At 47.8% G+C, this 27,051-nt stretch overlaps 11 protein-coding genes across 11 annotated transcripts; 6 read left to right on the top strand and 5 right to left on the bottom strand.

Moving 5' to 3' along the window:
• Positions 1-789: 789 nt before the first annotated feature.
• Positions 790-5,330, bottom strand: N7478_001242 (pleiotropic drug resistance family ABC transporter; the record flags this gene model as incomplete). The annotated part of the gene is made up of 2 exons (XM_056917457.1): positions 790-3,570; positions 3,642-5,330. 2 exons carry the CDS (start codon positions 5,328-5,330, stop codon positions 790-792), a joined length of 4,470 nt encoding a protein of 1,489 aa, XP_056785337.1.
• Positions 5,331-6,944: 1,614 nt separating this feature from the next.
• On the bottom strand, positions 6,945-8,563 carry N7478_001241 (clathrin-mediated endocytosis regulator UBX3; the record flags this gene model as incomplete). The annotated part of the gene is made up of 2 exons (XM_056917456.1): positions 6,945-8,366; positions 8,429-8,563. 2 exons carry the CDS (start codon positions 8,561-8,563, stop codon positions 6,945-6,947), a joined length of 1,557 nt encoding a protein of 518 aa, XP_056785336.1.
• An 877-nt stretch (positions 8,564-9,440) lies between these two features.
• N7478_001240 (uncharacterized protein) lies at positions 9,441-9,697 on the top strand (the record flags this gene model as incomplete). The annotated part of the gene is made up of 2 exons (XM_056917455.1): positions 9,441-9,558; positions 9,588-9,697. 2 exons carry the CDS (start codon positions 9,441-9,443, stop codon positions 9,695-9,697), a joined length of 228 nt encoding a protein of 75 aa, XP_056785335.1.
• Positions 9,698-10,578: 881 nt separating this feature from the next.
• Positions 10,579-13,274, top strand: N7478_001239 (PAN-complex poly(A)-binding subunit PAN3; the record flags this gene model as incomplete). Its single annotated transcript, XM_056917454.1, has 8 exons — positions 10,579-10,651; positions 10,773-10,838; positions 10,902-10,956; positions 11,018-11,312; positions 11,573-11,761; positions 11,819-11,963; positions 12,031-12,186; positions 12,247-13,274. The coding sequence occupies 8 exons, from the start codon at positions 10,579-10,581 to the stop codon at positions 13,272-13,274; spliced, it is 2,007 nt and encodes a 668-aa protein (XP_056785334.1).
• Positions 13,275-13,644: 370 nt separating this feature from the next.
• N7478_001238 (fasciclin domain-containing protein) lies at positions 13,645-15,051 on the bottom strand (the record flags this gene model as incomplete). Its single annotated transcript, XM_056917453.1, has 2 exons — positions 13,645-14,343; positions 14,413-15,051. The coding sequence occupies 2 exons, from the start codon at positions 15,049-15,051 to the stop codon at positions 13,645-13,647; spliced, it is 1,338 nt and encodes a 445-aa protein (XP_056785333.1).
• A 74-nt stretch (positions 15,052-15,125) lies between these two features.
• N7478_001237 (uncharacterized protein) lies at positions 15,126-15,449 on the top strand (the record flags this gene model as incomplete). Its single annotated transcript, XM_056917452.1, has 1 exon — positions 15,126-15,449. One exon carries the CDS (start codon positions 15,126-15,128, stop codon positions 15,447-15,449), a length of 324 nt encoding a protein of 107 aa, XP_056785332.1.
• An 833-nt stretch (positions 15,450-16,282) lies between these two features.
• On the bottom strand, positions 16,283-17,351 carry N7478_001236 (intradiol ring-cleavage dioxygenase; the record flags this gene model as incomplete). The annotated part of the gene is made up of 2 exons (XM_056917451.1): positions 16,283-16,553; positions 16,633-17,351. The coding sequence occupies 2 exons, from the start codon at positions 17,349-17,351 to the stop codon at positions 16,283-16,285; spliced, it is 990 nt and encodes a 329-aa protein (XP_056785331.1).
• Positions 17,352-20,214: 2,863 nt separating this feature from the next.
• N7478_001235 (glutathione S-transferase family protein) lies at positions 20,215-21,209 on the top strand (the record flags this gene model as incomplete). Its single annotated transcript, XM_056917450.1, has 2 exons — positions 20,215-20,656; positions 20,761-21,209. The coding sequence occupies 2 exons, from the start codon at positions 20,215-20,217 to the stop codon at positions 21,207-21,209; spliced, it is 891 nt and encodes a 296-aa protein (XP_056785330.1).
• Positions 21,210-21,858: 649 nt separating this feature from the next.
• On the top strand, positions 21,859-22,194 carry N7478_001234 (uncharacterized protein; the record flags this gene model as incomplete). Its single annotated transcript, XM_056917449.1, has 1 exon — positions 21,859-22,194. One exon carries the CDS (start codon positions 21,859-21,861, stop codon positions 22,192-22,194), a length of 336 nt encoding a protein of 111 aa, XP_056785329.1.
• A 762-nt stretch (positions 22,195-22,956) lies between these two features.
• Positions 22,957-24,983, bottom strand: N7478_001233 (Zn(II)2Cys6 transcription factor domain-containing protein; the record flags this gene model as incomplete). The annotated part of the gene is made up of 2 exons (XM_056917448.1): positions 22,957-24,293; positions 24,374-24,983. The coding sequence occupies 2 exons, from the start codon at positions 24,981-24,983 to the stop codon at positions 22,957-22,959; spliced, it is 1,947 nt and encodes a 648-aa protein (XP_056785328.1).
• Positions 24,984-26,123: 1,140 nt separating this feature from the next.
• Positions 26,124-26,663, top strand: N7478_001232 (U6 snRNA-associated Sm-like protein LSm7; the record flags this gene model as incomplete). The annotated part of the gene is made up of 3 exons (XM_056917447.1): positions 26,124-26,298; positions 26,383-26,454; positions 26,536-26,663. The coding sequence occupies 3 exons, from the start codon at positions 26,124-26,126 to the stop codon at positions 26,661-26,663; spliced, it is 375 nt and encodes a 124-aa protein (XP_056785327.1).
• Between the last annotated feature and the right edge of the window lie 388 nt (positions 26,664-27,051).

Raw genomic sequence — 27,051 nt, 5'->3', positions numbered from 1 at the left:
TAACAGATATCCCCACTGTCTCAAATGATTTCTATCGTAATTACACTTTATCATTGGGACGGGCTTCCACCTATCCCGTCCTCAATTGATCGGATCCTTTTCGATCTATGCCGTACCCCTGTCTTGCAAAATTCTGTTACAGCAGAAACTTGTGATGATTCACGTCCCTGTTCTCGCGATGATACAATGATACGTTCTATGCCAACTATTTATAATGTTTCGAACCAATTCCTGGAAATTTTGCAGCGAGGTTTTGCTTTCAGTCGCTGATTGTGCCCGTATAATTGGTGTTTTTTATACAAGTTTTACATTGGCCCAGTAAGTCTCAATATCAGCATCATGATGGAGAAGTATCGGCACTATTTCTTGGAAGCCGTGTGTTGAAACATCAAGTGTCTGGAGCGGCTGGAGCGGCTGAAGGGACTGGACTCGGAGGGGACCGGAGTAGACAAAAATAAATACCTACATATTTCAAAATATTACATCCGTGGATGATTTCTGTACAAGATGGAATGGAGAAATCAGGAGGCAAATAATGATGAATATGTTTGGTTTATCTTCAAATATCTAATCTAGATAGAACTCTCTAAGAGTCACAATGTCAACATGAGTGGAAAGTGTAAATGTGTACAACGAAAAGAAAAGCAAATCTAATATCGAACAAGCAAGCCTCGAAATAACAAGCAAGTCTCAACAGATTCAAATAAACAACAGGAATATTTTAGTATTAACAATAAATAAAAAAAAGAAAGAGAAGAGAGCATGGTAACGAAGCCACGACACCCTACCCTAAGAGCTCTTGCTCTTGTTTCGGCTTCCCTTAGGCACACGAGCAAGCCAGTAGATAAACACGGCCATGAAGATATTGAAGATAATATAGATCCACATGAAACCGAAGTTGCGCCAAGCGTCAGAGAAGTAACTTCCAACTTGAGCAAGGTACGCATCGGTATTAGAAATTGTGCAGAAAGCGCAATCGGAAGTAGCATCTTTATCTTTCAGGTATCCACCGAAAGCATCAATATAGGTCTCCATATACTGGTAACAAGTCTGGTTGTTAGGAGGTTGAAGAGTGACGTATTCAACAGCTCCACAGACAGCGTCTGTACCCGAGACACCTGTTGACAGCATAGCTGAGACAAGGTACGTGAATGGTGAAACGCGATACATAAAGATCCAGAAGCCAGGCATCTGAGATGGTGTAGCAAGTACACCACAGAAGATGAGGCAGAGAGAGAAGAACAAATTGGCAAGGTTACCACCTGTTTCTGCGAGATCGATACCGGCGATGATCATGTGTGCAAAGGTAGAGGTGAAGAGGAGGAAAGTCCAGATGAGCAGGAACATTAGCAGGCCGCGGGTGTGGACTGCGTCTGTTGGTTCGGCATTACGGTATAGACCGATGGGGTAGTACCAGCAGACGAAGATGAGGATGGCGGCGAGAGTGTTCCAGGGGAGTTCGACAATGATGTTTGAGGCCATGAATGCTTGCCAGGAGTATGTCTTTGAGGGGCGTTCGCGAACTTCGTAGAGGGAGCGCTGGGTACAGAAGTGAGGCATGATTTGTTGGACCAGGTTACCGAAGATGGTCATTAGCATGAAAATACTGAACATTTGGTTCTGAAGACCTTGGAGACTGTTTTCAGCCTGGAAGAAGGAGAAACCGATGTAGAGAGCAGTGAAGATGGAGAGAGCGGCCTTGGAGTAGATGTAGACTGGAGTACGCCAGTACTGACTGAAAATACGGACAAGACATTCCCACAGCTGGACCATGAAAGGAGCGGCGAATTCGTTGTAGCTGGATGGATCGTTGCTGGATTCTTCGATGGGCTTCTGAGAGAGTGTGGTCTTGAGCTCGGCAAGGTGCTCGAGCACTCCTGTGCGCTCGGGGGAATCTCTCCAGACGGCAGGCCAATCGATATCAGAGTGGGATCCAGGTGCGGCACCAATAACTTCGAGCATCCATTCGGCAGGGTTGGCTTCAGAGGGTAGCGGGGAAGCACCATTCTTCTCGAAATAGTTGGAGAGAGTAGAGGACTTTTCACCGATATCACCGAAGTAGACAGTCTTACCGCCCTTAGCGAGGAACAAGAGACGATCGAAACGCTGGAAAAGCATAGCGGAAGGCTGGTGGATAGTGCAGAGAATAGCTTGGCCGTGCTTGGTCAGAGTGTCGATGAGATCAAGAATAGACCACGAAGTCTGACTGTCCAGACCGGAAGTAGGCTCATCCAGGAAGAGAAGCAGCTGAGGCTTGGCAGCAAGCTCGACACCGATGGTGAGACGCTTACGCTGCTCAACGTTCAGACCTTCACCGGGCACACCGACAACGGCATCAGCGTAAGCCTCCATACCAAGAAGCTTGATAACCTCTTCAACATAGTCCAGCTTCTCCTGACGGGAGACGTGGGCGGGCTGACGGAGCATAGCACTAAATCGAAGAGCCTCACGCACGGTAGTAGTGTACAAATGCAAGTCCTGTTGCTGGACGTAGCCAGTCTTTCGCTGGAAAGACTGATCGCGCTGGCGACCATCAACAAGCATTTCACCGGTAACAACGCCCATAGTAACACGAGTAGCAAGAACATCCAAGAGAGTAGTTTTACCAGCACCAGAAACACCCATCAGAGCAGTGCAAGTACCGGGCTTGACCCAACCGTCGACATGGTCCAAAATACGGCGTTCCTCATTCTTGATCTTGATATCGTAGACGACATCTTGCCAGTGGAAGATAGCAGTTTGACGCTGAATACCACCAGTGACTTCCTGGCTATCGGTCTCATTTGTCTTCTTCGCAGAGCCAATAACCTCAGTGCTTTCCTCGTCACCGTGTTCAGCGTACTTGGGAGCGTGTCCACGACGGAAAAGCAAGACCTCACCCTTAGACTTGGACTCAGAAATGTACTCAGTAGCAAGCAGGTGAGTAGCACAGAAGAAAACCATGAAACCGAACATAATACCCAAATTACGCCACTTGTGGCTGTCGTAATAATGGAAGTTCTCAGTAAGGTAGTCGGTACCGGAGACAATGTTTGAACCAGCCTTGGCACCCGTTGTGCCGCAGACCTTATAGGCATCCGAAAGAGCCGCGTAAGGACCATCATGAGGAATCATAGAAGACTCGAGGCACTCGAAAGTCCGACCATGGAACTCGTTGACCATCAAGGACTCGAATCCATAGGCAATGGGATCAATATAGTTCATCCAGCGAGACCAGCCCAACATGTTACGAGTTGGAATCGTGAAGCCAGTGTAGATGACCAGACCAAGGATCAGGATGGCAGCGGGAACCAGGGCCTGAGAGAGAGTACGGGAGGAAGCGGCGATTGTTCGGAACACCATGGACATGGTCAAGGTGGTGACAACGGAGAAGATCAAGAAAATGAAAAAGGCGCTAGGGGTTCGGTTCAGATTCGTCATGAAGTAAAGGGTCACGTTGAAGGTCACAGCGTTAAGCGCCTTGTAAGGCATATCACACAGCATCGATGCAATGGCCTCGGCGAAGGGGTGATACATAGCATAACGGGCTTGTTTTTCGACAATAGGACGTTGCGCGTAAAGGGTCAAGATCTAGTTAAGATTTTGTTAGTCAAAGAAGAAAGTAGAATGATGAGCGGTAAAAAGTCAATTCTATAACTTACTTCGAGGGCAGAGGAGAATGCGTTAAGCAGGACAGCGAAGAAGAGAAGGGCACCACGAGAGTAGAAACTATCAGTAGTTTCTTGCAAGTTGAAGAAGACGGAACCGATAATCAAAGCCATAATGAAATTACCAATGAGTTGAGATAATGTCAAACTGGCATCACCCTTTAGTCGTTGGAATCCACGAATCATGCAAAGGTTAACCTGCTGCACAACCGACATAGTATATGGAGACCCAACACGTTGGTTCTTGTCTTGCATAGCCTTACGACCCTGAATGAACTTTTGCAAAGACTCTCCACCAATGGGATATAACTGGTCGTATTCCTCGATCTCCTTCATCAGATTGCGGTATTCCTTGCTGTTCTTCCAAGCAGCGGCAAACTCATCAGGAGTGCGGGGAACAGCATTCTCAAAGCCAGGGCGCACAATACGCTCCGAGGCACTAGTAAGGGAAGTCAAGAAATCGGCATCAGTCTGACGCTCCGGGCAATCGTAACCCATGTTGATGAAGAATTGCTTAGCCTCATCAGTGCGACCGAAATAGATCTGGCGACCCTCGTACAGAACAGTAACCTTGTCAAATACATCGTAGGCACTCTGAGAAGCCTGGTAAATAGCAACAGCACAGGTAGTGCCGGAGTACTTTGACATCAGGTTCAGAGTCTTACAGAACTCAAGGGCATTGGCACTGTCCAGACCACGGGTACTGTTATCCCAGCATTGAATCGGGCTACCACACAGAGTGGCTTCAGCAATACTGACACGCTTGCGCTCACCACCAGACACACCACGCACGAAATCGTTTCCAACCTGGGTGTTGATAGTGTGGCTCAGACCCAGCATAGCCATGACAACGTCACGCATATGCTCAGCGTACTGGTCGCGCGAAACGCCTGGCAGACGGTTACGCGGAGCACGAGCGAGGGCAGCAAACTTCAAAGTGTCGCCGACAAGCAGCTGAGGGAAGTGAACATCAGTCTCGGCAGTGTAGATGGCTTCGCCACGGAACTGGTTCTTCATCTTCTTATCGGAGATACCCTGGTAATTCATCTGAGACTTTTCATCCTTGTAGATACCATTCATCTCACCAGCCATAGTCTTCAAGAAAGTAGAGCAACCGCTACCAGGACGACCCAGCACGACCAACATCTCACCACTCTTAACCAAACCGTCAAAATCGCGCAGAATCTGAATCTTTTGCTTTCCAGTACCAGTCAACGTACGGAAAACAGCACCGATCTGGAAAATCGAATTGAAAACATCCTTCTGGTAATCGGTAGGACTTCCAAATCCATGTACACTAAGGTTACGGAAGGAGATACCAGCCTGGCGTGATGGGTAGCGTTCCGGGTCCCGCGAAGTAATAGCAAGCAAGTTCTTCATCCAGTTACGAGCTCTGAAGTTAGGACTAGCAGGGTTGAGAGTCGAATCTTCCTTTGTCTCAAGGAAAGTATTTTGGGCTTCAGTCACAGAGAAGCGAGTCGATTCACGGGTTAATTTCTGAGCAAGACGAGTAACTTCCTCCTCAATTTGGTCTTCGTTGGCGACCTCGACCTTCTCTTCGTCGCCCATCATTGTCTCGTCCGTGCTCACACTAGCGGCAGGGTCATGACGACGAGCCTCGCGCGATGCGGAGGATTCCTGGACCTCCGTCACGTTGGAATTTAGCGTCCCCAGCAGCGACATGGCGAGCTACCTGGGCGCAATTGGCGTAGATATTAAAGTATGACCCAGTGTCAGAGTCGCGAATAAGTAGTTAGGAAATCACCATGAACTGGTGGTGTTGAGAGGCGGACCAATAAGGGGGTAATTTGTTGTTGGCGTCGGAAATATGAGTATAAGATTAAAAGATTGATGATACCGATTAGGGGTGGTTGTAGATGTATTAGGGTATTAGATGAAGAAAGGGAGGCAATAATAGAAGAAAAGAGAGAAAGGAATCAACGACACGACTCAAAACGCGAATTCAAGATCAGCAAAAAGGAAGGATCCGGGGGCCAAAAGACGATAAATAGGAGTCGCCAACTTGCATAAATCGCAAAAATCGGGTTCGGGAAGAATCCAGACTTTGCCTCCGACGGATAGAGCACGGTAGACGGGCATTCCGGTGGAGCGAGGGGGGCCCGAGTGTCAAGTTATAACAAGTATGAAAGAACATTAATGGAAACATTAAGATTCGATTCGTTCTATTGGTTCTATCGATACGCTGCCTAATGGATGGTTATTGCTGACACCCTGGATCGGGCTCTAGTCCTATTGTAGATAATGCTAAGGGGTGGTTCCCAGTTTCTACCTTTACCGTGAGATATAGAGAAGATGTGATAGGGGAAGATGATGAAAAAGAATTATAGTACGTACAAAGATGGTTTATTCCTTTGAAAAGAAAAAAGAATAGACATTACTCATTATGACTCTTAACTGAAAACATATGGCAAATTCCCCGACTTCACGTGTTTCACCTGATAACAAACATAAAAATCAGAAAAACAGAATAAAAAATAGAATAAAAAATAGAATTTTCCAATTGACACGAGAAAAGTGGACCGGAGGCCCTCGTTTCCGACTCCACGCCCCACAATCAAAAAATGCATTGCTTGCTTCGCCCGTTTCGCCTGCATTTCATCCGCTCGGATACTTCACACCCGGACATCCGGTCCGCTGACTCATCCACCTTCGTCCGGATTCGTCCAAGAGATCAACGGACCAACTTTCGGACCACTGAGATTGTACGCTGAAACAAAGGAAACTAATCTCTGATTTGATAGGAGGTTGATTAAACTCTCACAAAATGTAAATCTCTAAAATGGGATGTGATCAAGATCAAGATCCCCTTGCTGGAAACCGTTAGAACCCGATTCGTCCATGCCAACATGTGGCTTTGGTTTTGACTTTTCTGTTTCCGTCGCAGGGCTTGCAGGGTTCTAAACAAGGACTGGGAGATACATCATACATAAGTTAGTACACATATCTATAACTAAGGCTGCGTCAGCTTGCGTGGATGCCTGAATGAGACATGGATGTTTTCGCTCGGCAGCTGATGAAATTACGTAGATGGATTCGAGTTTATTGAAATGGTTGTAATATCATAATATCTCAGGATTATCTGCACACTACGCATACTATCTGCTTGGCTCAGGCGCCCAATCTATACGAGTTTGTGTCATATTTACAAGGATCACAACGAAGCCATACCTACGTGGAGGAGTTTCGAGGTTTGTTTATTTTTTATTTTTTGGTTCTGAGAGAGGTTCGAATTTAAGTGTCACTTGAATTGAGTCATAAAGCAATCCTCTATACACATCATGTTACAGTTTCTTCCTCTTCTACTTCATTTTCATCCTCATCGGCCTCAATCGGTTCCACCAACAGATTGCCTCCCCGCCCAATCTTATCGCGGATCGTCCCGCCATCTTCCACCCCATACACCGCTCGAGGCATAGGTGAAACCAGTCGGAACCCATACTGATGCGTGAACTCCTCGGGCTTTGACACTTCCGACAGCCGCCCCGCTTGTAATTCCTCGTAACACTCCACAACAGCATAGAGTTCCTCGATCTCTGCATCAGCTGCAAAACGACGCATAATCCGTTCGCCAGAAGGTAATCGCACACTAATTCGCACCGCATCTTTGACGTCAGTACCCGGTTCCACAGGCAAGGTTTGTGCTCGCCATTGTTTCCACTGCGCCAGATCACGCTCTCTCTTCTCTTCTGCAGCTTGGCGATCGGCTGCCTCTTGTTCTTCGCGCTGTCGAGCGGCTTCTGCTTCTCGGCGCTGGCGCGCTCGTTCTCGATCAATTGCTAGTGATCGTTCGTAGGCGGAGTCTTGTTGTTCACGAAGGCTTCGAGATGCCTGTTGCTCGGCGCGAGATGAGCGAATACGTTCCAGTGGTCCTTGGTTTGAGGAGATGGCGGTGCGAAGTTTGTTCGTGAACTCGGCTGGCGGTGTAAAGCCTGCAATGCGGCTCACTACCGACATGGCGGTAGATGAGACGCTAGGGGTATGCACGACCACAGCTGCAAAGGGAAACTTGGTAACCCGTAACGAGTTGGCCACCTGGTAGGCCTCGGAATCCTGAACATTGCCTCCCCAGACCAAGAGGTTATTTTGATCGTCGTTGATATATTCCAGCACTTCCGGTGCTAGTAAAGTATCTTGTACCCATTCATTCGTATCATCATGCTCAGGTGATAAAAGGACTACCAATAGAAACTTCAAATCACGTTGAGCCTTCTCCAACGCCATATTATATCCGTTCTCCAAGAACGGGATGGGGTGAGACCCATATTCCTCTTCAAACTCGCGGATGAAGCGAGCAGCGGTATCCTTAGGGCCAAGTGTGCGACGACCTGTTGTATTTCGCCTTGTCCCTTGGAGCGCTGGGTTCGCTGTGGCATTAAATAGTCGGGGTAGGAAAGGAAACAACGTGCCGAAGAGACGGAAAGAGTTATACAGCAGTCGGTAAACCAAATTAAATGGTGTAAACAGTAGAGCGATGATAAACGGCGGTCGATAAACAGGTTGATCTTCGGCTTGGGTAGTGACTCTGGGGGCCGGATCCGAAGCACGCGCAACTGGGTTTAGGGACAGTTGTTCAGTCAAGTCCTCTGTCATCAAGTTTCGGGTTTGTCGATTTGATTGAGGAGGAGATTGGGGAAGCGCCGCACGGGCTTCTTCAACAGGATCCGGGGCTTCTCCATCGAAAAACTTTGCTATGGCAATCTGTTGTGGGGAAGCATGAGAATGTAGCTCGATCAATGAAGCTTGGAGGGAACAGCACTAACCTGGACATTCCATTGAGACCGACGCAATAAAGGGATAGCATCTGTTAATTCTTGACCAGTCACAGTAGTGTATGTCTCGAGAGCAGTCCTCTCACTTGACGAGAGCTGATCTAGGTCGAGATCCGTTGTGGACATGGTGCATGTGGCAGTAGATGACAGGCATGAGCTATTCAGAAGGACCGGGCAGGCGGGCGAATGAGGACACCGCCAGTCATACCGCCTTGGACAAACGCTTTCAGCTATGAACAACAACCTTCAATAGCTTAATCTGATTCAAATATATGTGAAATTCTCAAACTACTAGAAATGATAGATACTTACAGAAAATAAGATAAAATAATAGTATGGCAAATATTACAACACAGGATGTTGATATTTGTATGATACCGACAAGAGTACTGCAGCCCCAGAGTCCGACGCATGGCAGATTACATCATGCGCACATGTGCACCTGGCGTAGATAAGATAAGCCACTTAGCAGCGTGGCAGTAAAAGGTATGGATTAAATATGTTCTAAGTGATATGTTTAAAGATCAAATATCTTCATTTTAATAAAATATACCCACATACTACTAGTCATAGAAAATGGCAACGCTAGAATATCAAAATAGCGGTCCATCTGTCGAGAAAAACTTGCTCGGCACATATGTAAGCATGCTCTTACTATGTATAATACACTTATCTTTGAAAAAATAGGTTTCCATCCTATGCTGGTCAAAACACCTAGCAAGTTTTCTGGTTTCTCTTTTCATTTCCCTCAAACGACCCGTTCCATTCATCGTTAATCTTCTGTGCAGCCCCAGTAGATAGCCAGGCGTATCACTCTACCATTCCAGCCCTCGCTGGTGCTCCTCCTCCATATATACTACCAGAGGAGTATCCATAGTAATCATCATCTATAGACTGATACTAGACAACACAACCAGTGTGGGCCGCCACCATTGACCCAGGCTCTATGTCGTTATTCAAACTTGGTTCCACGTTGTTGTAATCTCTTATGAAGTCCAAGGCAATGCCACGTGTACCTTTCGCTGCCTCCGCCTCTAAGTACTTCAAGGAAATGGATTATGGCTTCGCTTTGCAAATATCATCAGAGATTCCACAGGGGGAGGTTTCAGCTTCCGGAAAGGGTTTGAATAGTCACACATAACACTTATAGCTGCTATCCGTCGTTTTATGGACGGAACTTTCTCAAATATCTCGTCTGGAGTTTCAATGGGTGCCAAATCAATCAAGGAAGACGACCTGAGTCCTCGTCGATACCAGTAATGTCATTGTTCATGATTCGACGAGCGTGGATTGCAGCTCGGATTTGACTGCATGCTTCAGTGTTCCGATCACCGACAACCTGCCCTGGGAGAATGAGTCTTCCTGGGCTGGTTCCCAGCTGATGTTCCCACCATCTGGCAAACATTGTACTATGGTATATCCCATGAATAATCGCGTTGAATTCAATCTCAGTTCTGAGTCTCAGGGGGTGCATAAGCCGAGCGTATCTACCCGTGTTCCCATCGTATGTAGCCATTTGAGTTAGAAGACGTTCCTCAAGAACTATAGAAACCTGTAGATTAGGCCTCGAATTACTATGCAACATCAGTAGGACCTCGGGACGCGATAAACACAGCAAATAGAGCCAGTGCAATATTTTTCAATATCTGATCACATCATTAATTATTATTCTCTTATCCCAGATATTTAACATATATTAGTATAAATTAGCTTTTGATATGCCTCCAAGGGAGTCAAGTGCCAGTTAGTGAACTTAGTATAGATCCCATTCGATCGCGGGCCTGACCGCCTGGTCCGTGCACTTCCCCTTCGCTCTCGAGTTCACCTTCGCCCCGCGTCTCTTCGTATCAGTTGTATCGCCTCCTCGTCTAGCAATCGGGTGGGAGGAGCCGCATTGGGTCCCATATCCTTACTGGTGTGGTGTACGCTTTGATAAATATCTTTTCGTCCCCGCTTATTGTCGATTGCCCCATTGACCCGCTCTTGACGATCACAACGCGCCAACTGCCGTAGGATAGGTGTCACATCACAAGGAATGTGGCTTCCTCTCGGACAATCCTATCACTTCGTTCCTCGCCACGTTTCGATGGAGACTTCACTACGCTGATACCCCCTGTATCCTCGGTATTAGCCGTTCCACGATGGCCTCCTCTGGTAAACCCCCTCTGGACGATTCCCGTCGCACCACGGGATCGCCGAAAATGAAGACTCGAGGTGAGTTCGTCGCAAACGATCCAAGGCCCGTGTCAGGATAGAAGGGCAGATGTGATGAATTTGCCGGAGATGAGGGCCGATACCACGGTTGGATGGTGGCTTACAAAGGACTGAGAAACAGAGAACGCGAAAGAGACATTATGTCGCAATGTGACCATCTACGGCCGGTGTCGCTATGAAGATAAAGGTATCCCAATCATTTATCGGAATATGGTGGGGTGATTCGCGATATTGATAGGTCTCTTATCAGGCTGTGCTTTCAATCATGATCCTCAGAAACTCAGTGCGGCGCATCAGGCCGACAGGTAAATTCAGCCATCAACTCAGTTTCGCAAGACACGCATCTAACGATAGAACTCGTATTAGCAATAGGAAACGATTCAACGTGGACTCGCCTAGCTTCACCCCATCCCTCTTATCTGGCAACGGCACCTCTACACCCAAGAAATCAACCACCATCTCCCCCAAAGCCGCGAGCGCGGCCCCATTTCAACCCCGAGTTGCCGCATCCCGTATGGCCTCTGATCCGGAACCATGGACTTCTCCGCTGACTGGAAAAGGCTCCAACGCAACTACACCAAGACAAGAAGCAGGAACCCCAGACTGGACAGTAGCGGACGTGCAGGAGTTTGTCCCGGGAGTATTTGATGGTTCTCACGTGGTAGGTCCATCCCACCCATCGTACCTTCCTTGTTTGTGTGTAGACGTACATGCCTTCCCTCGTTTTCTTTGACCATCTTGGCTATCTTGATCCTCTTGAATCATTATATCGCAAACATGTGGACATGTTACTGCAACCGCTCTAGCAAAAGCCTTAGTGCTTTATCTGACGATTGGAGCTCTGTGCCAACATCCGATCGGCATAGATACAGATATGGCAGCTCGAGTATGGAATCTTATCCAGCTGACACATATTTCCAGGCATCTCTTCAGGGCAATGGCAATGGAGCAATTACTGCCACAGCTGGCTTCGATCCTTTTGTGACAGCTTCAACTCCCTTGTCTGCAGCAGGAGCTGTTGGCTCTGTCGCTGCCAATCCATATGCCCACGATACCGCAGCTGCTATGGGCGGAGCCTTTTTCGCAAACCAGACAGGTTTCCAGCAACCAGTATGTGACTTGAAGCTCCATGAAGCTCCACGTGGCTTAATTCTAATTTCGAATCAGGTTCAATATCACCTATATGCACCCATCGGCCCTCATAATCAGAATACACTTGCCTACCAGCGTAACGTTCACGACCTTTTTCTACCCAACGATTTTCGAGAAGAGCTGCAGAAGAAAGCTGCAGCTACTTTACAAACACTCCCTAGTATGTTGAGTTATTTCTATTTCTGAAGCACGGGGATGAATGTCTGTCTGACAAGTTATTTTTCTAGACACACAACTACCCGCCCAAGTCGACTATTTCCACTCCCTAGTTCCACTGGATTTGAGCCATCAGAAAAACGCAGCAACCTTTGGCTACCCTAGCTGGGTTTACAAAGCACAGTCGAGCAAAGATGGAAACTTCTACGTGCTTCGTCGACTTGAAGGTATGGGAATTAACCATGTTACCAGACTATGAGAAAAATGATATACTAACTCTGAATCAGGCTTCCGTTTGACCAACGAGAAAGCTATCCGATCTGTTCAGGCCTGGAAGCGTGTGTGCAACGGCAGTGTAGTGACGGTTCACGATGCATTCACCAGCCGAAGCTTCCAAGACAGCTCCCTTATCTTTGTTACCGACTACCATCCTCTTTCCAAAACACTGGCTGATCAGCATCTGGGCACTGGAGCGCGCTTCCAAGGCCGCCACACCACGCACATCCCCGAGCAGGTTCTTTGGGGCTACATGACCCAGATCGCAAATGCATTGAAGGCGATACATACTAATGGCCTTGCTGCACGAGTTCTGGAACCTAGTAAAGTGCTTCTGACTGGGAAGAATAGAATTCGCCTAAACTCCTGTGCCATTCTCGATGTGGTTCAATTTGACTCCCAGCGGACACTCGTCGACTTGCAGCGACAAGACCTGGTCAACTTTGGTCAATTGATCGTCACCCTTGGCTCTAATTCGCCCAATGTCATGCACAATCCCACCAAAGCCATGGAACATTTCACACGAGCCTACACTCCGCAGATGAAGAATTCAGTTTATTGGCTGCTAGGCGCGCTCCAGAAGGATCAAGAACGAGGCATTGACACATTCATTGTTGGAATTTCTTCCCAGCTGATGTCGACTTTTGATTCTGCACTCCATCTGGATGATCAATTGACCTCTGATCTTAGCCGTGAGCTCGAGAATGGACGCTTAGTACGCCTGATGACTAAACTGAACCTCGTCAATGAACGTCCAGAATATGAACATGACCGACAGTGGTCCGAGAACGGAGAGCGTTATTACTTGAAGATTTTCCGAGATTACGTTTTCCACCAAGTTGATGCCCATGGCGACCCGGCAGTGGACCTCGGACATATCCTGAGCTGTCTGAATAAGCTCGATGCAGGCAGTGATGAGAAGGTCACTCTGATAAGTCGGGATGAGCAGAGCTGCATCATTGTCAGTTATAAGGAGCTCAAGAAAGCCCTTGAATCCTCTTTTCAGGCTCTCATGAAGCCGGCAAGAAGGCTGCATTAAACGTCCCCGACCTTAACTTTATCATAGTTTGTGTCTGTGCTGGATACTAAGAGGCGCAGTGGCCATTACCTCCGAAGAATTACTGATTGACTTTGTTTTCCCACCTCCCTCTTCCCATCCCCTTTTATCCTTCTTTGCGCATGCACCTCTGGCCTAGGTCAAATACTACCGGACTCTGGGTTCACCAATGCAGCCTTCTGGAGGACTGCACGTTGTCTCGTTACATTTTGTTTTGCTTGAAGCAATCCTTCAGCCACACGGAACGCACATCTCATGGGAAATAAACACAGATAAAGAATGAAGAAATCCGATATCATCGCACGTTCTGGTAAACGTAATAATCAACGTATAAGAAAACCGTAACTTTTTATCAAAGCTCCATCCTCAAGCTCAATTCCTTCTTCGGTCGACAGTCTTCCAATAAATCCCTCAACGTTCCCATCACCCCTACTTCATCCACCGCCATCGCCGCACCACCCTTAACCTTCCCAGCCACCTTAGGCGGAAACAACACCCGATCCAAAACATGTATAACCCCATCCCCAGCTAACACATCCACAACCCTCGGCTCCCAAAACCCATTAACCCTCATTTTATAAACCATCTCCCTCCGCATCATATGCAAATTAATTCCCTGCCCCTCAAGCAATGTCTGCGCATCAACACGCACAACCGGATATCGCCTCGGCCTCCACTTAGTATCCTTTTCATACAATCCAAACTCACTGAATGCATCCATATCTTCCTGATCTCGGTACACGACGTCCCAGTATACAGTTTTACCAGGTAAAATGTGGTATCTGAGTAGACTGCGTAGACATTCTTCTCCTTGTGGCGAGAAGAGGTATGCATTCACGACGGGGCCCATGATTCGGAACGCATCATTCGTAGGTACAAATGTTGTACCGCCATGACGACTTGAAGTATCGAAGTGGGACTCTAAGTGCGTGCGTGAGAGTGCGAGGGTGAATGTGCTGGATTCTTCTGGGAGTGATCTGAGGAGAGCACTTGTGTTTGGTGGCGGAGTAAGTGGGAGGTCGATGTAATGGATTATACCGTTTTTGGCCATCTGTGTGTTTTTAATAACAATAATAAGGAATCAAGAATAACAGACTAAGAATAAGGGAGATCCACGTACTATGTTCTCTTTGACAACTTTACTTGCCCCGTTGAGTAGTACAGACTGCCGGACAGCATCTACTCGAACTCGTTGCGGGTACTCGGTATGCTTCTTCTTTTTCTTGTCCTTATCTTTATCCTTCTTCTTATACCCATTCAAACTCTTCCTCTTACCAAGCGCAGACTCGTTCAAACCCGTAGCAAGAGTCTGATGCTCAACAGCCCGCAACTTGTAGAAAGGATGTTGTCCCAGAACAACATGGTAGCTCAGAATATTTTCCGTAGATAGGAGTTCAAGAGAACTTCCCAGGGAATACAGGGTATGATTTGTTGGTGCGAAGATTGTGTAGTTTGCACTTGTGCTGCTGAGAAGATTGACTATGTCGCTATGTTTTCTGAGAAGATCTGCGAGGCGTGCGGTTTGAGGGCTTTGGCTTATCATTTGCCAGATTGTTTTATTGCTGGGAGTTGGTGGATGGCATGGTTCACCTGGAGGACTGCCACCGGGTGGATCTTGATGCCCTGGTGGGCCTGGGGGATATGGGGGATCGCATGATTCTCTAGGGTCTCCTGGGGAGGTCCTGGAGGGTTTACTGGATTCCCTGGGGGCGGAGGTGGTTCTTGGCCTGGTGGGCCTGGCGGCCATGGAGGGTTGCATGGTTCTCCTGGGGGGGTAACCTGGAGGAGTGCCTGGAGGCGAAGGTGGTTGTTTACCCGGTGGCCATGGGTCCCATGCTCCTGGATTTCCCGGAGGTGGAGGCGGTTCTCGACCTGGTGGACCTGGAGGATGCGGAAGATCACACGGCTCCCCTGGAGAACCGCCACCAGATGGAGGCTGTCGGCCTGGCGGGTCCGGATGCGGGCATTTTGGGTGCCCGGGTCGACCTGGAGGGCCTGGGTAGCCTGGATGACCTGGGTGAGGCCATGGGTGCGGATGATGGGGGTGATGAGGATGGCCTGGATAGGAATCTGGACATGGGTATGGACAGTGATGCCCGTCTTCTAGTGAAGAATAGCATTGTGTATCATCATGCTGATCGCCATATTGGAATATAGTATCATCTCCGGCACTTCCATCAGGTCTGTACAAACCCAATGCCGAATGAACGAGCGAGTCACGACCTGTTTGGCTATAGTATTAAGAGCAATCCAAGAAAAGCGTAGATCTTCAATCTGGTCTTAAGCATGCTTACCGATGGATTCAGTTGATTCTACTCGCTCTGTCTGGAGAGAGTTCTGCGAGAAAGCATTGAGCAGAGTCTCCTGGTCAGGGACCACTAAAGCGGAACACCAGGAAGCCGCTGTAAAAATAAAGCCCAGAATCCTCATATTTGGATTTTATGGGGAATCGTAGGAAACAAATGAAAATTGGAAGATACAAGGAAGATGTTATAGAACCCTGCTTCGTACTATGAAGTGCTTTGATCCTAGTCGCACGGGTGTTCAGGTCATAGTAATGGGTGTGACGAATCGCTCGCTCTAATGATGTTGTCTTCAGACGTATTGAATAGACGACTGGATTTCCTGGTGATACAATGATGGCTTAAATGACAAGAAAGCAAACGGGAGTTGTCTATCCAATAATCGTTGTCTTTTCTGCGTTTTCGGATTCAATCCTTGACTGAAACCGAGGGCAAACAAACAACCAGAGCAAGCGGGTGACACTGCGCATGTGCCAGTGGTGGTCTAACAATCATCGAGTCAACATAAAAGTGTATGAATTGTTTTATTTATTTATTTATTTATGATCTGCATTCCAAGGTGATTTCAGGTACTTCATGGTCTACCTTCCTTGTTTGATCGTGGTATTAACATCATTCATATTTCGCATCCACGGATATAGATATACGCTCATGTACAACAGTCCATTCTCGCCAGTGTGTGTTTCTTTAATCCAGATCCGGAATTGGGAGACCGTTCACAATCTTCACCTTGCGGCCAAGCTTGTCAAGCGCAATCTTCGAGTTCTTTGCACGCAATTCAGAGGTCTCGGCATCAGACACCAGAACAAAGTCGTAGGTGAGCAACGCATGGCCCTCGGGCACATTGTATTTCTTGGCGAGTTCCGGACCAGCTTTTCCAATGTCCACGACAAGAGAATCCTTGACACCAAAGACAGCATCAGAGGTCTCGTAGGGGTCATTACGAAGATAGAGAGCCCTATGCAGAACGTCAGAAACAAAACCCAAGCAAAAAATAACAAGAACTTTCCCTGAAGAGGAAAAAAGGAAATACATACGTAATCAAATGATCGTAGCCCGGCTTCTCAAACATGAAATGCATATGCGAAGGGCGATATGGATGACGGTGCAACTTCTTTAACAACTGCCCAACAGGGCCATCGTGGGGAATGGGGTATGGCACAGGCGTAATAGCATGGAACCAGAACACGCCCTCCGCATCAGAGCGCATAATACACCGGCCATCCGGTCCCTCTCTCCCCGCATACTGCACATCATAATGGCCCGACGAATCCGTCTCCCAAATATCAATCTTCACATCCTCAACAGGATTTCCCTGCATATCCTTCAACGTACAAACAACCAGCAAAGGCTCACCCTTCGGATCATGCGACATTGAGTCGCCGGCAGGCATCTCCTCCGCATCATGGGTGTGGAAAGGGCCCAGAACAGTTCCCTCTGTGGAACCGGGAAGCTTGGGGTGATCGATAGAGTCGACTAGAATGGAGAGACCGAGGACGTCGGAGAGGAGAATGAATTCTTGACGGACTTCGGTGGTGATTTGGCCTACTTCCGTTAGGAAGCGGAGACCTGTCATCCATTCATCTGTGCTGAGGCGGGTTTCGCGGGCGAAGTCGTGGAGGTGAGTTACTAGGCGTTCGAGGATGTATTTCATACGCTGGTCTTCGCAGAGAGAGTTGATTGTGTGGACATTTTCTGTAATATTGTCGACTGTTAAATTTTTCATTGGGGGGATGTTGACCTGTGAGGGATCCATGGTGTAGGTTGGAGAGCAATTGAGGATTGGGGAGATGGGTAGTATCAAATGCTTAGAATAAGTGTAGAATGGAATAGGAAGAACAGTAGAAAAAAGAATAAAATAGTATTTAGCAGATGAAAACGAATCCGGGGAGAGTTTATATCGTCATGCACTTCCGGCGCGCTTTAATACTCTGGAGCAGTCGGCAATTTCGGCGGGAGTTGGTGGGGGATTTTCCCACTTTTTTTTTCTATTAAAAAATGGACCATGCAATGTATTGGCTGTCCACTTAGCTCATGGTATTTTTCTGTCTATACGCGCATGTTTTTTGGAGGGGAAGAGTGGAATCCATTGATGATTTCACCCCGCAGAGGAGACAGTTCCGCCCACTCAGCGCGGCGGAATTACAATGCTACGAAAGTCAAACCCCGGGAATAGTCCACCACGGCAATCAGCTTGAAAATCTATGCCGAAAGACGAGAAACCGATCTATACTGCCATACAGTGCTTATTTTGAAGATAATTATGCTGATTGAAGCTGTGGTTTATCTACAATAATCGTGATACATCACCATCTTCCAAGGTTTCGATGCGATCATATATGGATGAGAATATATCCGAGCTTCCCCACGTCGCGGAAGAAATTCCTGGTTCTTGGTCAGCATCGTCTAAGCTGGTCTAAGCTGCGAGAGAGTGGGGCACCGATTGAGATATATCCGAAGAGCTTATTATCTAGAGAAGTATCAATCTTGGCTGGCATAGTATTTCCGATTTTTATGGCCACCCCAGATTTTCAGTCAGAGTTTAAATAGTATATTGAATTAAGAGAACTAATCGGGGATTACTATATCCGTGTCAACGCTATACAGTATTTTATAATGGTTTTATTTGGTTGTTTTCGTTGCATGGATCGGTAGGATGCAAATCACACTTTGAGGATAGCCTGGGTCGAGAAGTGCAAGAAGCACTCACTAAATTGCTCCTATACAATGCGTCCGAAGGGCTAAGCAAGTGGAACACAGTCAGACGACGGTGAACTCTTCCTCTTTTCATCCTGCTTTCCATCATCAAAAAACAAAGACGGACCGAAGACCACAAATGCCCCAACAGCCACAGCTAGACCTGTGCAATGGGCGGCCCACGGGCCGGAATCTGGCTATCTGCCCATGGACAGGGTGCCCATTTAGCCAAGCCAAGCCAAGCCATTGCATTAATTTATGATTTTTTTGTATATTACAACCGACGATGATGGCGACAATCCAGAGCCGATGGACCAGGATGAACCGGACGCTCTTTATCTTTGGGTCAAAGCAATAATTTGGCAAGAATGCAGGGAATGTGGCCCAAATATGACCAATTTCTTTGCAAATATTTTTTTCTGACAAGAAGCCGGACTATGACGGCTGTCGTAAGTTCTTTGAAGAGTTGACCGCGTCAATTAGAGGTCAAAACTGTCTTCACAATGCATCCAACATTGAGAACGGACAGATCCCTGAAGGAGGATATATTGGCATATACCAAGGATACACAAACGCGATCGCTCAAGCAAGAGATTTGCAACATGGGGACCACGAACGAACGGCATGGGACATATTCCACAGTACCTATAATAATTGAAAGAATTTCAATAAACGACACGGTCTCCCGAAGGACTTGAACCTGAAAAAGACGCCATGGAGAAGGTGATTGGACCTGGCCCATCTCACCAGGACCTTGAAGAAGTTCCGACTCTGAGTCTCTACCAGATATGAGGTCTATCATACAAAAGCAAGTCTCAACGGAAACCATCAGTGATGAATGTTTTCTTCCCACTCAACTTGCTGGGGATCTCGACAGTATAGATGTAAGAGCTGCCACAGAATAACGTCCCCTGGCCTACAGAGAGGTGCTCTATTGGTGGCGTGTGGGGGTGGGAACACAGACCTTTGTTCAATACGGTGACCAATCGTGTCCTATCTATCGTATCAGAGCAGGTTCTCACCAGCTCTACGACAAAAAAAGTACCGCTCAAGTTCTTCCTTCCACTTGTCGCGGCCACGCAAAAACCATCATGACCAAAGATGGTTTACAAACCGAAGTGTAGAAATATATATGGGTAGACGTCAAAACTATCTTAGGAGTCGGTTTTATAATTGAAGATGACAGGGAATACGGCATAGATTGGAAGAAAACAATCGAGCTAGGCGCGAGGGATATATACCCACAGACTCGGTTAATAATTCTCTGGCAAGATGGAACCACTTATTTGGAAGAGAGAAGCTTTGGTCGTAGGATTCTATAGACGAAAATATGGATATCTACTAGCTAGTCTATGAAGTGGAGTGTCGATACTGGAAACAATATGGGCCTCCCAAAAACCAGGATGCCGATACTGAAGATGAAATAGATCTTGAAAGCGAGACAAAAAGTGATATAGATACTGTAATTATTCAGGTTAGCTATGAAATATCATTGGTTAGCCAATCTACTAATAAATACAAGGCTTCTCCTTATTGTAGGGTTTTATAGTTCGGGTTTTGAGGTTCGGGTTTTGTCAAAACCCGGATTACTATAGCAAAAGACTTAAGCCGAAGATAAAGCTAGCAAATAATCTAGGAAGTATATTCTCCAGGTCCCGACTCGGGCTTTACGAGCCCGATGCTTACAAATGGCCAGTGAACGGCTTCAGACGAGAATAGCCTGGCTGATGTATCCCGGAACAACCAGCCTCAGATAGTGTACCACCTCATGACATACATATATGAATGTGACCCCTAGTCAATCAATATATAATAATCAAGACTTTCTCATTATCGGATCCTGATCCGAAGGGCGTAACAACATTTACACAGAATAAACTCGCGGGCTTACGGTTGAAATACATTCCCTTTGAGCGGCAACTATGGCTCATAGTGACCGACCAGCCGGCCTGATTACCAACAAGGGCCTGGAGCTCCTGACATTTGGCACGCCCAATGGTATATTGTATCTCTCTTCGCTCATTAGTTCATCTAAGGTTATTTCCCTACTGACATATTTTGTAGGCCTGAAGATTTCGATACTGCTTGAGGAGCTGAAGGAAACATATGGCACAGAGTACACCTTCCAAAATATCGATATTTTCCAGAACGTCCAGAAGGACCCGTGGTTTACCAAGCTCGGACCAAATGGGCGCATTCCAGTCCTTATCGACCACGACAACGGTGGATACGCCATCATGGAAGGCGTAGCCATTCTAAATTACCTGACGCGGCACTACGACCCAGAGCACAAGTTTTGCTTCAAGGACCCGCTTGATACCTGTACCGCCGAGCAGTGGATGTCGTGGCAGCATGGTAATCTAGGTAGGCATTGAAGCTCCTATCCTAGCGTAGTCCATATTTTTGTCGAAGTCCGCGTAATTGTCTGCTTTAGAATCTGAGCTGACGACCTTCATGATACTTCATAGGCCCCATGCAAGCCCAGGCTAACTTCTTCTATCGCTTTCACCCCGATCGCTATGCCTTTTCGACCCAACGTTTTGTGGGTGAGACAGAGCGCCTCTATGGTGTGCTCGATACCCGACTTGCGGACCGTAACTACCTCGCTGGCCCAGGGGGCGGGAAGTACAGCTTAGCCGACATCGCCATTTGGCCTTTTATTAACGCTTCTGCGGTTACCGGCATTGAACTCGAAAACTTCCCTCATGTGTACAAGTGGTGGAATCGTATTAGCGAGCGCCCAGCTGTGCAGAAGGGCAATATGGTACCAAGTGGGCAAGAATTCCCGTATGGGTTGAAGGTGCTCCAGCGACAGGCAAAGGAGGATCCGCAGGGGATGGAGGAGAGGGAAAGGCCGTTAAGGGAGGCCTTAGAGAAGGCGCAAAAGGAATTTGGATATGTTTACCAGAGCCCTTGAGTGCCGAGATTTGAGATCACCTAAATTCCAATATCCATTGAATCGAGCCAGTGGACGGGAGTAGCTTGTTTAGCATGCTGTCTGGCGTGAAATGTCTGCCACCCCTCGCACGAGGATCTCGAGACGACTGTTAGAAGTAGGAATAAATTGAGGTTAATGGCTTTCGCCATTTTACTATTGGCGCTTACGTAGCTAGCCTCAACTTTCGTTTCGCTCTTACTCCTCTTCATCTCCCCACAGTTCGCACGCCGCTCCCCCCAAAGAAATCAATGTCTATCCCATCTTGATGGCAGCACTGATATCCCTGGTGGTTCGATTAGCCACAACTATATTCAGCTGGGATACCAGCTTGCTGACCCTATGTGTAGTGCTGCATACTCCTTGTTCGGAACTGGTATCATTCTCTTCATCATGAGTCTCATTCCTGGGCTCACCTGTCGTGCTCCTGAGGAAGATGAGATCATGGGTGTTGACGATGCCAGATTAGCGAGTTTAAATAATTTATGATTATCCTTCATGCTTCCGGCTCCTTCTTCACAACTGCACAATTGCACCGTCATACTACATTAATATTGGCGAGAGTCTGCTTTATATGGCACTCACTCAAAGAAAGAAGAGGGTAGCGAATATTCTGGTTCACTTCCCCACAATGGGAGACCTGGCTTCACCTCTGTGGTTGACTGACCAAAAGGTTGGGCCATCTGCGATCGACATCGCGTCATCGAATGATTTCATCTTGGAGCGCGAATTGCAAGAGGTCAGATCGACACGACGTAACAACCATTATCACCAATTTATGTGCCGTGCATTACGGGTACAGAGACATGTGATGATACCTTATATTGGGAATGCGAGGTTGTTACGGGATACAGCTGCAAAGGCAGTGTCGCATAGGGATACGGTGGATGTTCTTGAGCGCCTTGACAAGCAAATTGCCTTGCTTGAGGAGCAACTGGGTAATGCTTTAGTCAGACATGACAGCTAATCACGATAGCTAGCATAGTTTACATAGTAATCTGGTGTCTTGAATATAAGGCTTATAACCTGATGGGAATGGATATAGGATTCTTACTAGCTTGTAGGCTTGTGGGTCAAAATGAGAATAGTGTGGGGGTGTTAGTACGGATATCCGGAAGTATTCTACTGAACTTTATGAGGAAATAGTCCGAAGATCATGCTATAGAATCTTGGAAAGTTATATCCGTTCCGTGTGGGGTGATCTGGGGAAACAAGTACATAGTAAGAATCAACTATGCGATATACCGAGGTAATGCTGAGAGGACGGTCGTTAGACGGAGAAGAAAGGTCTGGATTCTCGGGGAATGAAATAAAGACTGGCATGTCAATAAATGCTTAAACATGCAAATGGAATAGGAATTCAAGAAAATAAGACACCTGCACACGGTAAGTGTTTAATTAAGTAAACACAGCAAAGATCGAGGTCAATGTCCCCCACCGGCTCGGGGTAGAGTAGTAGACTGAGTGGATCATGGCGGCGTTTATGGCCGCAACAGACTGCAGATTCTTCGCTTCAACCAACATACATGTATATTGAGGGATTAAATAGAATAAGTAGAATAAAATAGATAGATCAAACATAACATAACATAACATTGACTTCCATGGATATAATATATACGACACGCCGAATAAAATACCCCCAACCAACCTTGAAACCCAGATTCGCCAACGCTGTAAACTACATATACAAAAGAGAAAATGTACACCAATGCAAAGAGGAGCCTGCCTAAATATGCACCAAGCGCCGCTCACGGTCACGATCATGATCATGATCATGATCCCGATCCTGATCCCGTTCTCGTTCTCGCTCGCGTTCTCTTTCCCGTTCCCGTTCCCGTTCCCGTTCCCACTCACGATCTCGATTAACATCCCGATCATGAGGTCCCTCTCCACCACGCTCAAGTCCACGCTCAGGACCACGTTCCGGTCCGCGCTCAGCGCCCCGCTCCTTTTCCTGCACAGCAGCCGCAACGCGAGCATGATGATCCACCGTATCAAGAATAGCTTGCATGAGCCTCTGATTAGCATCTGGATCTTCCTCCTCAGCATTTCGCGGCGGTCTATTCTGCGGACGCCCACTGCCTTCGGTTTCGCTCACAGCTCTACGCGGCGAACTATCTTGAGAAGGAAGCGGTCTGGAAACCACCGCGCCCGGCGCGATATGAGGAGCTGAAGGTGCTGACTCGCGACGATTATGATGCGCATAGACAGGATCAAATGGTTCGGAACGCTCTACTGATCTCTGAGGGGGCGGTGTATTCTGGGATTGTAGTGCGGCGGCATGCTCGTCATCTATTCTGGGCCGGGGCGCGGAGGATCCCGCCCACGCCGCGCGAACTTCGTCTTCCTTCACATCGCGCCAGGAACACTTAGCGTGCTTCTTTGTACAGCCCATGCAGGCGGTAAGGTTCTTCAGACAGTCCATGTGTAGACGACGACAGCGGTCGCAGGGTGGTACTACGCGCTCACCGCGTTGTAGCTCTTCCATGCGGGCTACCATTTCCAATTTAAAAGGGCCCCCGTCGTCCTTCTCCTGAGGTGTTGTTTTTGGTGGTGGGAGAAGCGAGGATGGAGTGCTGGGGATAGCTACTGGCGTTGATGTTGCGTTGGAGGGATTATACTCTGGTTGTTCGGAGGCTTGTGGAAGAGGACGAGGTAGAGGATTGATCGGTCCTGCTGCATCGTCGTAGCCGCGCGCCTGGCGATCGGCCGTGGTGAAGAATTTCTTCATCAGCTCGGCACGGGTGGTTGGCGAGGCACCTTTGATCGAGGTTCCGTTGATGATAGTAATGTTCTCGGTACTGGGATGGGAGAATGCGAATTGCGCAGTAGATAGATTGTGGTCTTCTGCTGTCTCGGCTTCGGCCCGAGCTGCGTTGACGGCGACAAAGCCACCAGGCGAGCCATGGGATGAATGGCCGTTCGATACGGCATTTCCATTGTATTCACGCCATGGGTCTCCGGCATGGCGGGAGTGTAGATTTGCGTCGTTCTCTCGCCGGCTGACGATTGCGGTGCGGCGGTTCTTCAGACGGTAACTGAGCTGGCGAGCTCGGGCAGATACTAAAGAGGTAAAGGAGCCAAGGTTAGTCCAATTTGTTACAAGGAGTACATGAGCGAAATACATATAGTTTCGCACATACCTTGATCTGCCATCTGTATAATCTGCTGCAAATTTCTCTCCAGTATTTCCAGTCCGCCCAGCTCCTTCTCCTCATCCTCGATGATCGGCTGCGGGGGAATCATCTTCTGAGGCATGCCGGAAGCGATCAACACGAAATCCTCCTCGCTGATCTCCACACGACACTGCTTAGTATAGAACTGGCAGACGCGGACCCCATTGCGAGATTTTTCCAGATTAAACTGCTCGGGCTTGCTCTTGGCGAATTCCACCACATCCAACCAGGTCACCGTTGGACCATCTTTACCATGGGACTTGAGCACGCGTGGAGGACCATCGAATAGTCGCTCAAACCTCTTAATCAAAATGGGACCCAGTGGACATGCGCCCAGGTTCCCAGCTATACTCTCATGGCGGTGGAGGACTCCATCGTATTCTCCGATAAGGTGAATGATAGCGGGCATGTTATCATCGGAGGAAACCAAAGGTAGATTATCCGGGTACTGGCGAGCAAGATAGTTGATTTGGAGGTGGTTAGATGTCTTGGGCATCTTGGACTGTGGCGGATGGTCATTTGTAGGAGATCGAGGCCTCTTGTTAGAGGGCTCGGTGATTGCGCCGTGGGACTCCATGGTTGGAATTGGCGCCAGGCACCAAGTGAGCGCTTCGTGTGCTCTGATCTCCTAGAGATATGTAGAGAGTAGGAAAGAAGAGGTCAAGAGTGTTGGAGGAGAAGGGGAGAAAAAAAAAAAAAAGCGTAGGAACAGAACAGGGGCCGCGACGGTAAGGCTACAAAATTAGCCCGGCGGAGTCAGGGCGGAACGCAAGTGAATGGGGCGGGTCAGAGCACATGGAGGGATAGGAAGGTAGGAAGGTGTGGATTCGGGGAAATCGAGAACCATGTATATTATACATGCACTAGTAGGTAGTTCACCCCTGATCCGATGGCAACATCCGAGCAAGAAATGAGAAAAGAAAGTAGAAAACCAGATGGAAAATGGGAAGGGGGAGGGGGGAGGGTCAGCGCCCAACCAGCGTAGACAGCGGAGTCCCGCCGGTCCTTTCCGCTGAGGCATGGGACAACCATGTCGGGACATCTGGATCTTTACTGGGGCCCTACTAGGCTTGATAGGTTCGAAGATTCAGCAACTATGATGTATACAAGCCACGTTAGTTCCATTAGTATACATGATCTTGGTCGATCACTCTGAAACAAGCCTTCTGGGGGCCACTTTTATGACATTCCAAGGTTAGTTTGATTGCTTTTTTTGAAGTATCGTGGATGCCTGGAGCAAAGCTCAGATACATGATGTCGTGTACTCCGCAGGTATCAGCGCACGGTATAATACAATCACAGTACCGCCATCGTACCGCTATGTACCGCCCTGGTATAATACAGCCGCTCACAGGTACCTCCTCCATACAAAACATTCTTCCGCCCCCCGCGCCCGGGATCCCGGTGACAGTACCAATACGGTCTCAGCGGGAAATCGGCGGGAGAAAATAAAAATAAAAAACCAAAACGTACCAAAACGTACCAAAACGGCAAGCACCTTCCACCGTTCCTTCCCTGAAAATCCCTCATACTCGGCCCCTTCCCTAACACATTGAGCACCCTAACACCAACCTGGCCAACTACACACTGACTGGTCACTTGGTCACTCCGTCTCTTCTCCATTATCGTGGTTCGCGATATCTCCAATCAGGCTTAGTCACCTGAACTCACTTTCCTTTTTTACCTCTTAATCATTCTTCCCTAACCCCGCCAAATCATGTCCGAACGAGGTTCATTCCGCGGCGGTCGTGGGCGCGGCGGTGGTCGCCAGCCCCAACAGAAAAGTGGCGGTGGTGGCGGTGCACAGGAGAAACCTAAGAAGGAGAATATCCTCGATCTCAACAAGTACATGGACAAGGAGGTCCAGGTGAAGTTCAATGGTGGTCGTGAAGGTGGGTCCCTTCTTTCCTCTTAAGGCTGATAGCCTCAATCGATATCAATATTAAATTTGAATATCAATTGCTAACCCTGCTTAGTTACCGGAACCCTCAAGGGTTACGATCAGCTTATGAACCTGGTTCTTGATGATGTCAAGGAGTCTATGCGGGGTATGTTATTCAACTCGATCCAATTAATTCACTCTGGCAGATGACCATCAAAAGAATACTCCATGCTAACTAAAACTACAGATGACGAGGGTAACTCAACCACCCGCTCACTGGGCCTAATCGTCGCCCGTGGCACATTGATCGTACTCATCTCCCCCGCTGATGGCAGCGAGGAAATCCCTAATCCATTCGTGCAGCCTGAGGAATAAAGAGCTTTGCCTCTGACTCAATAACTGCTGTATAACTGGCACTCTTGGAAAATACCAATAGCTCGCCTGAATCCAAAAAAAATGGACCCTGGCTCTTTGGCGGGGCGCTCGCTAATTAGAGCTACGAAGGGAATGAATACACCATGAAGCCTTTTTTTTCTTTTGAAAAATCTGTTCCCTGGAAATTAATGTATGATAAAGATCTCGTGTCATGATATTGGCTCTATCTCCCGAGACGGACCATAATGTTGTGGTAGCCAAAAAGAATTGGCTGGGGACAGTAGTGAGATATCTTAAAACAAGACTATATTTGCCAGGAGGCTATTATCATTGTTGTTCGGACAACCTTATATACGCAGGTTCGGTTCTTCATGTAAACAAATTTGAA

This window comes from Penicillium angulare, assembly GCF_028827245.1.
Source record: "Penicillium angulare strain IBT 27051 chromosome Unknown utg000001l_segment0_segment0, whole genome shotgun sequence".
In the NCBI taxonomy this organism is placed as follows: domain Eukaryota; kingdom Fungi; phylum Ascomycota; class Eurotiomycetes; order Eurotiales; family Aspergillaceae; genus Penicillium; species Penicillium angulare.
This window is presented reverse-complemented; position numbering and strand designations above follow the sequence as displayed.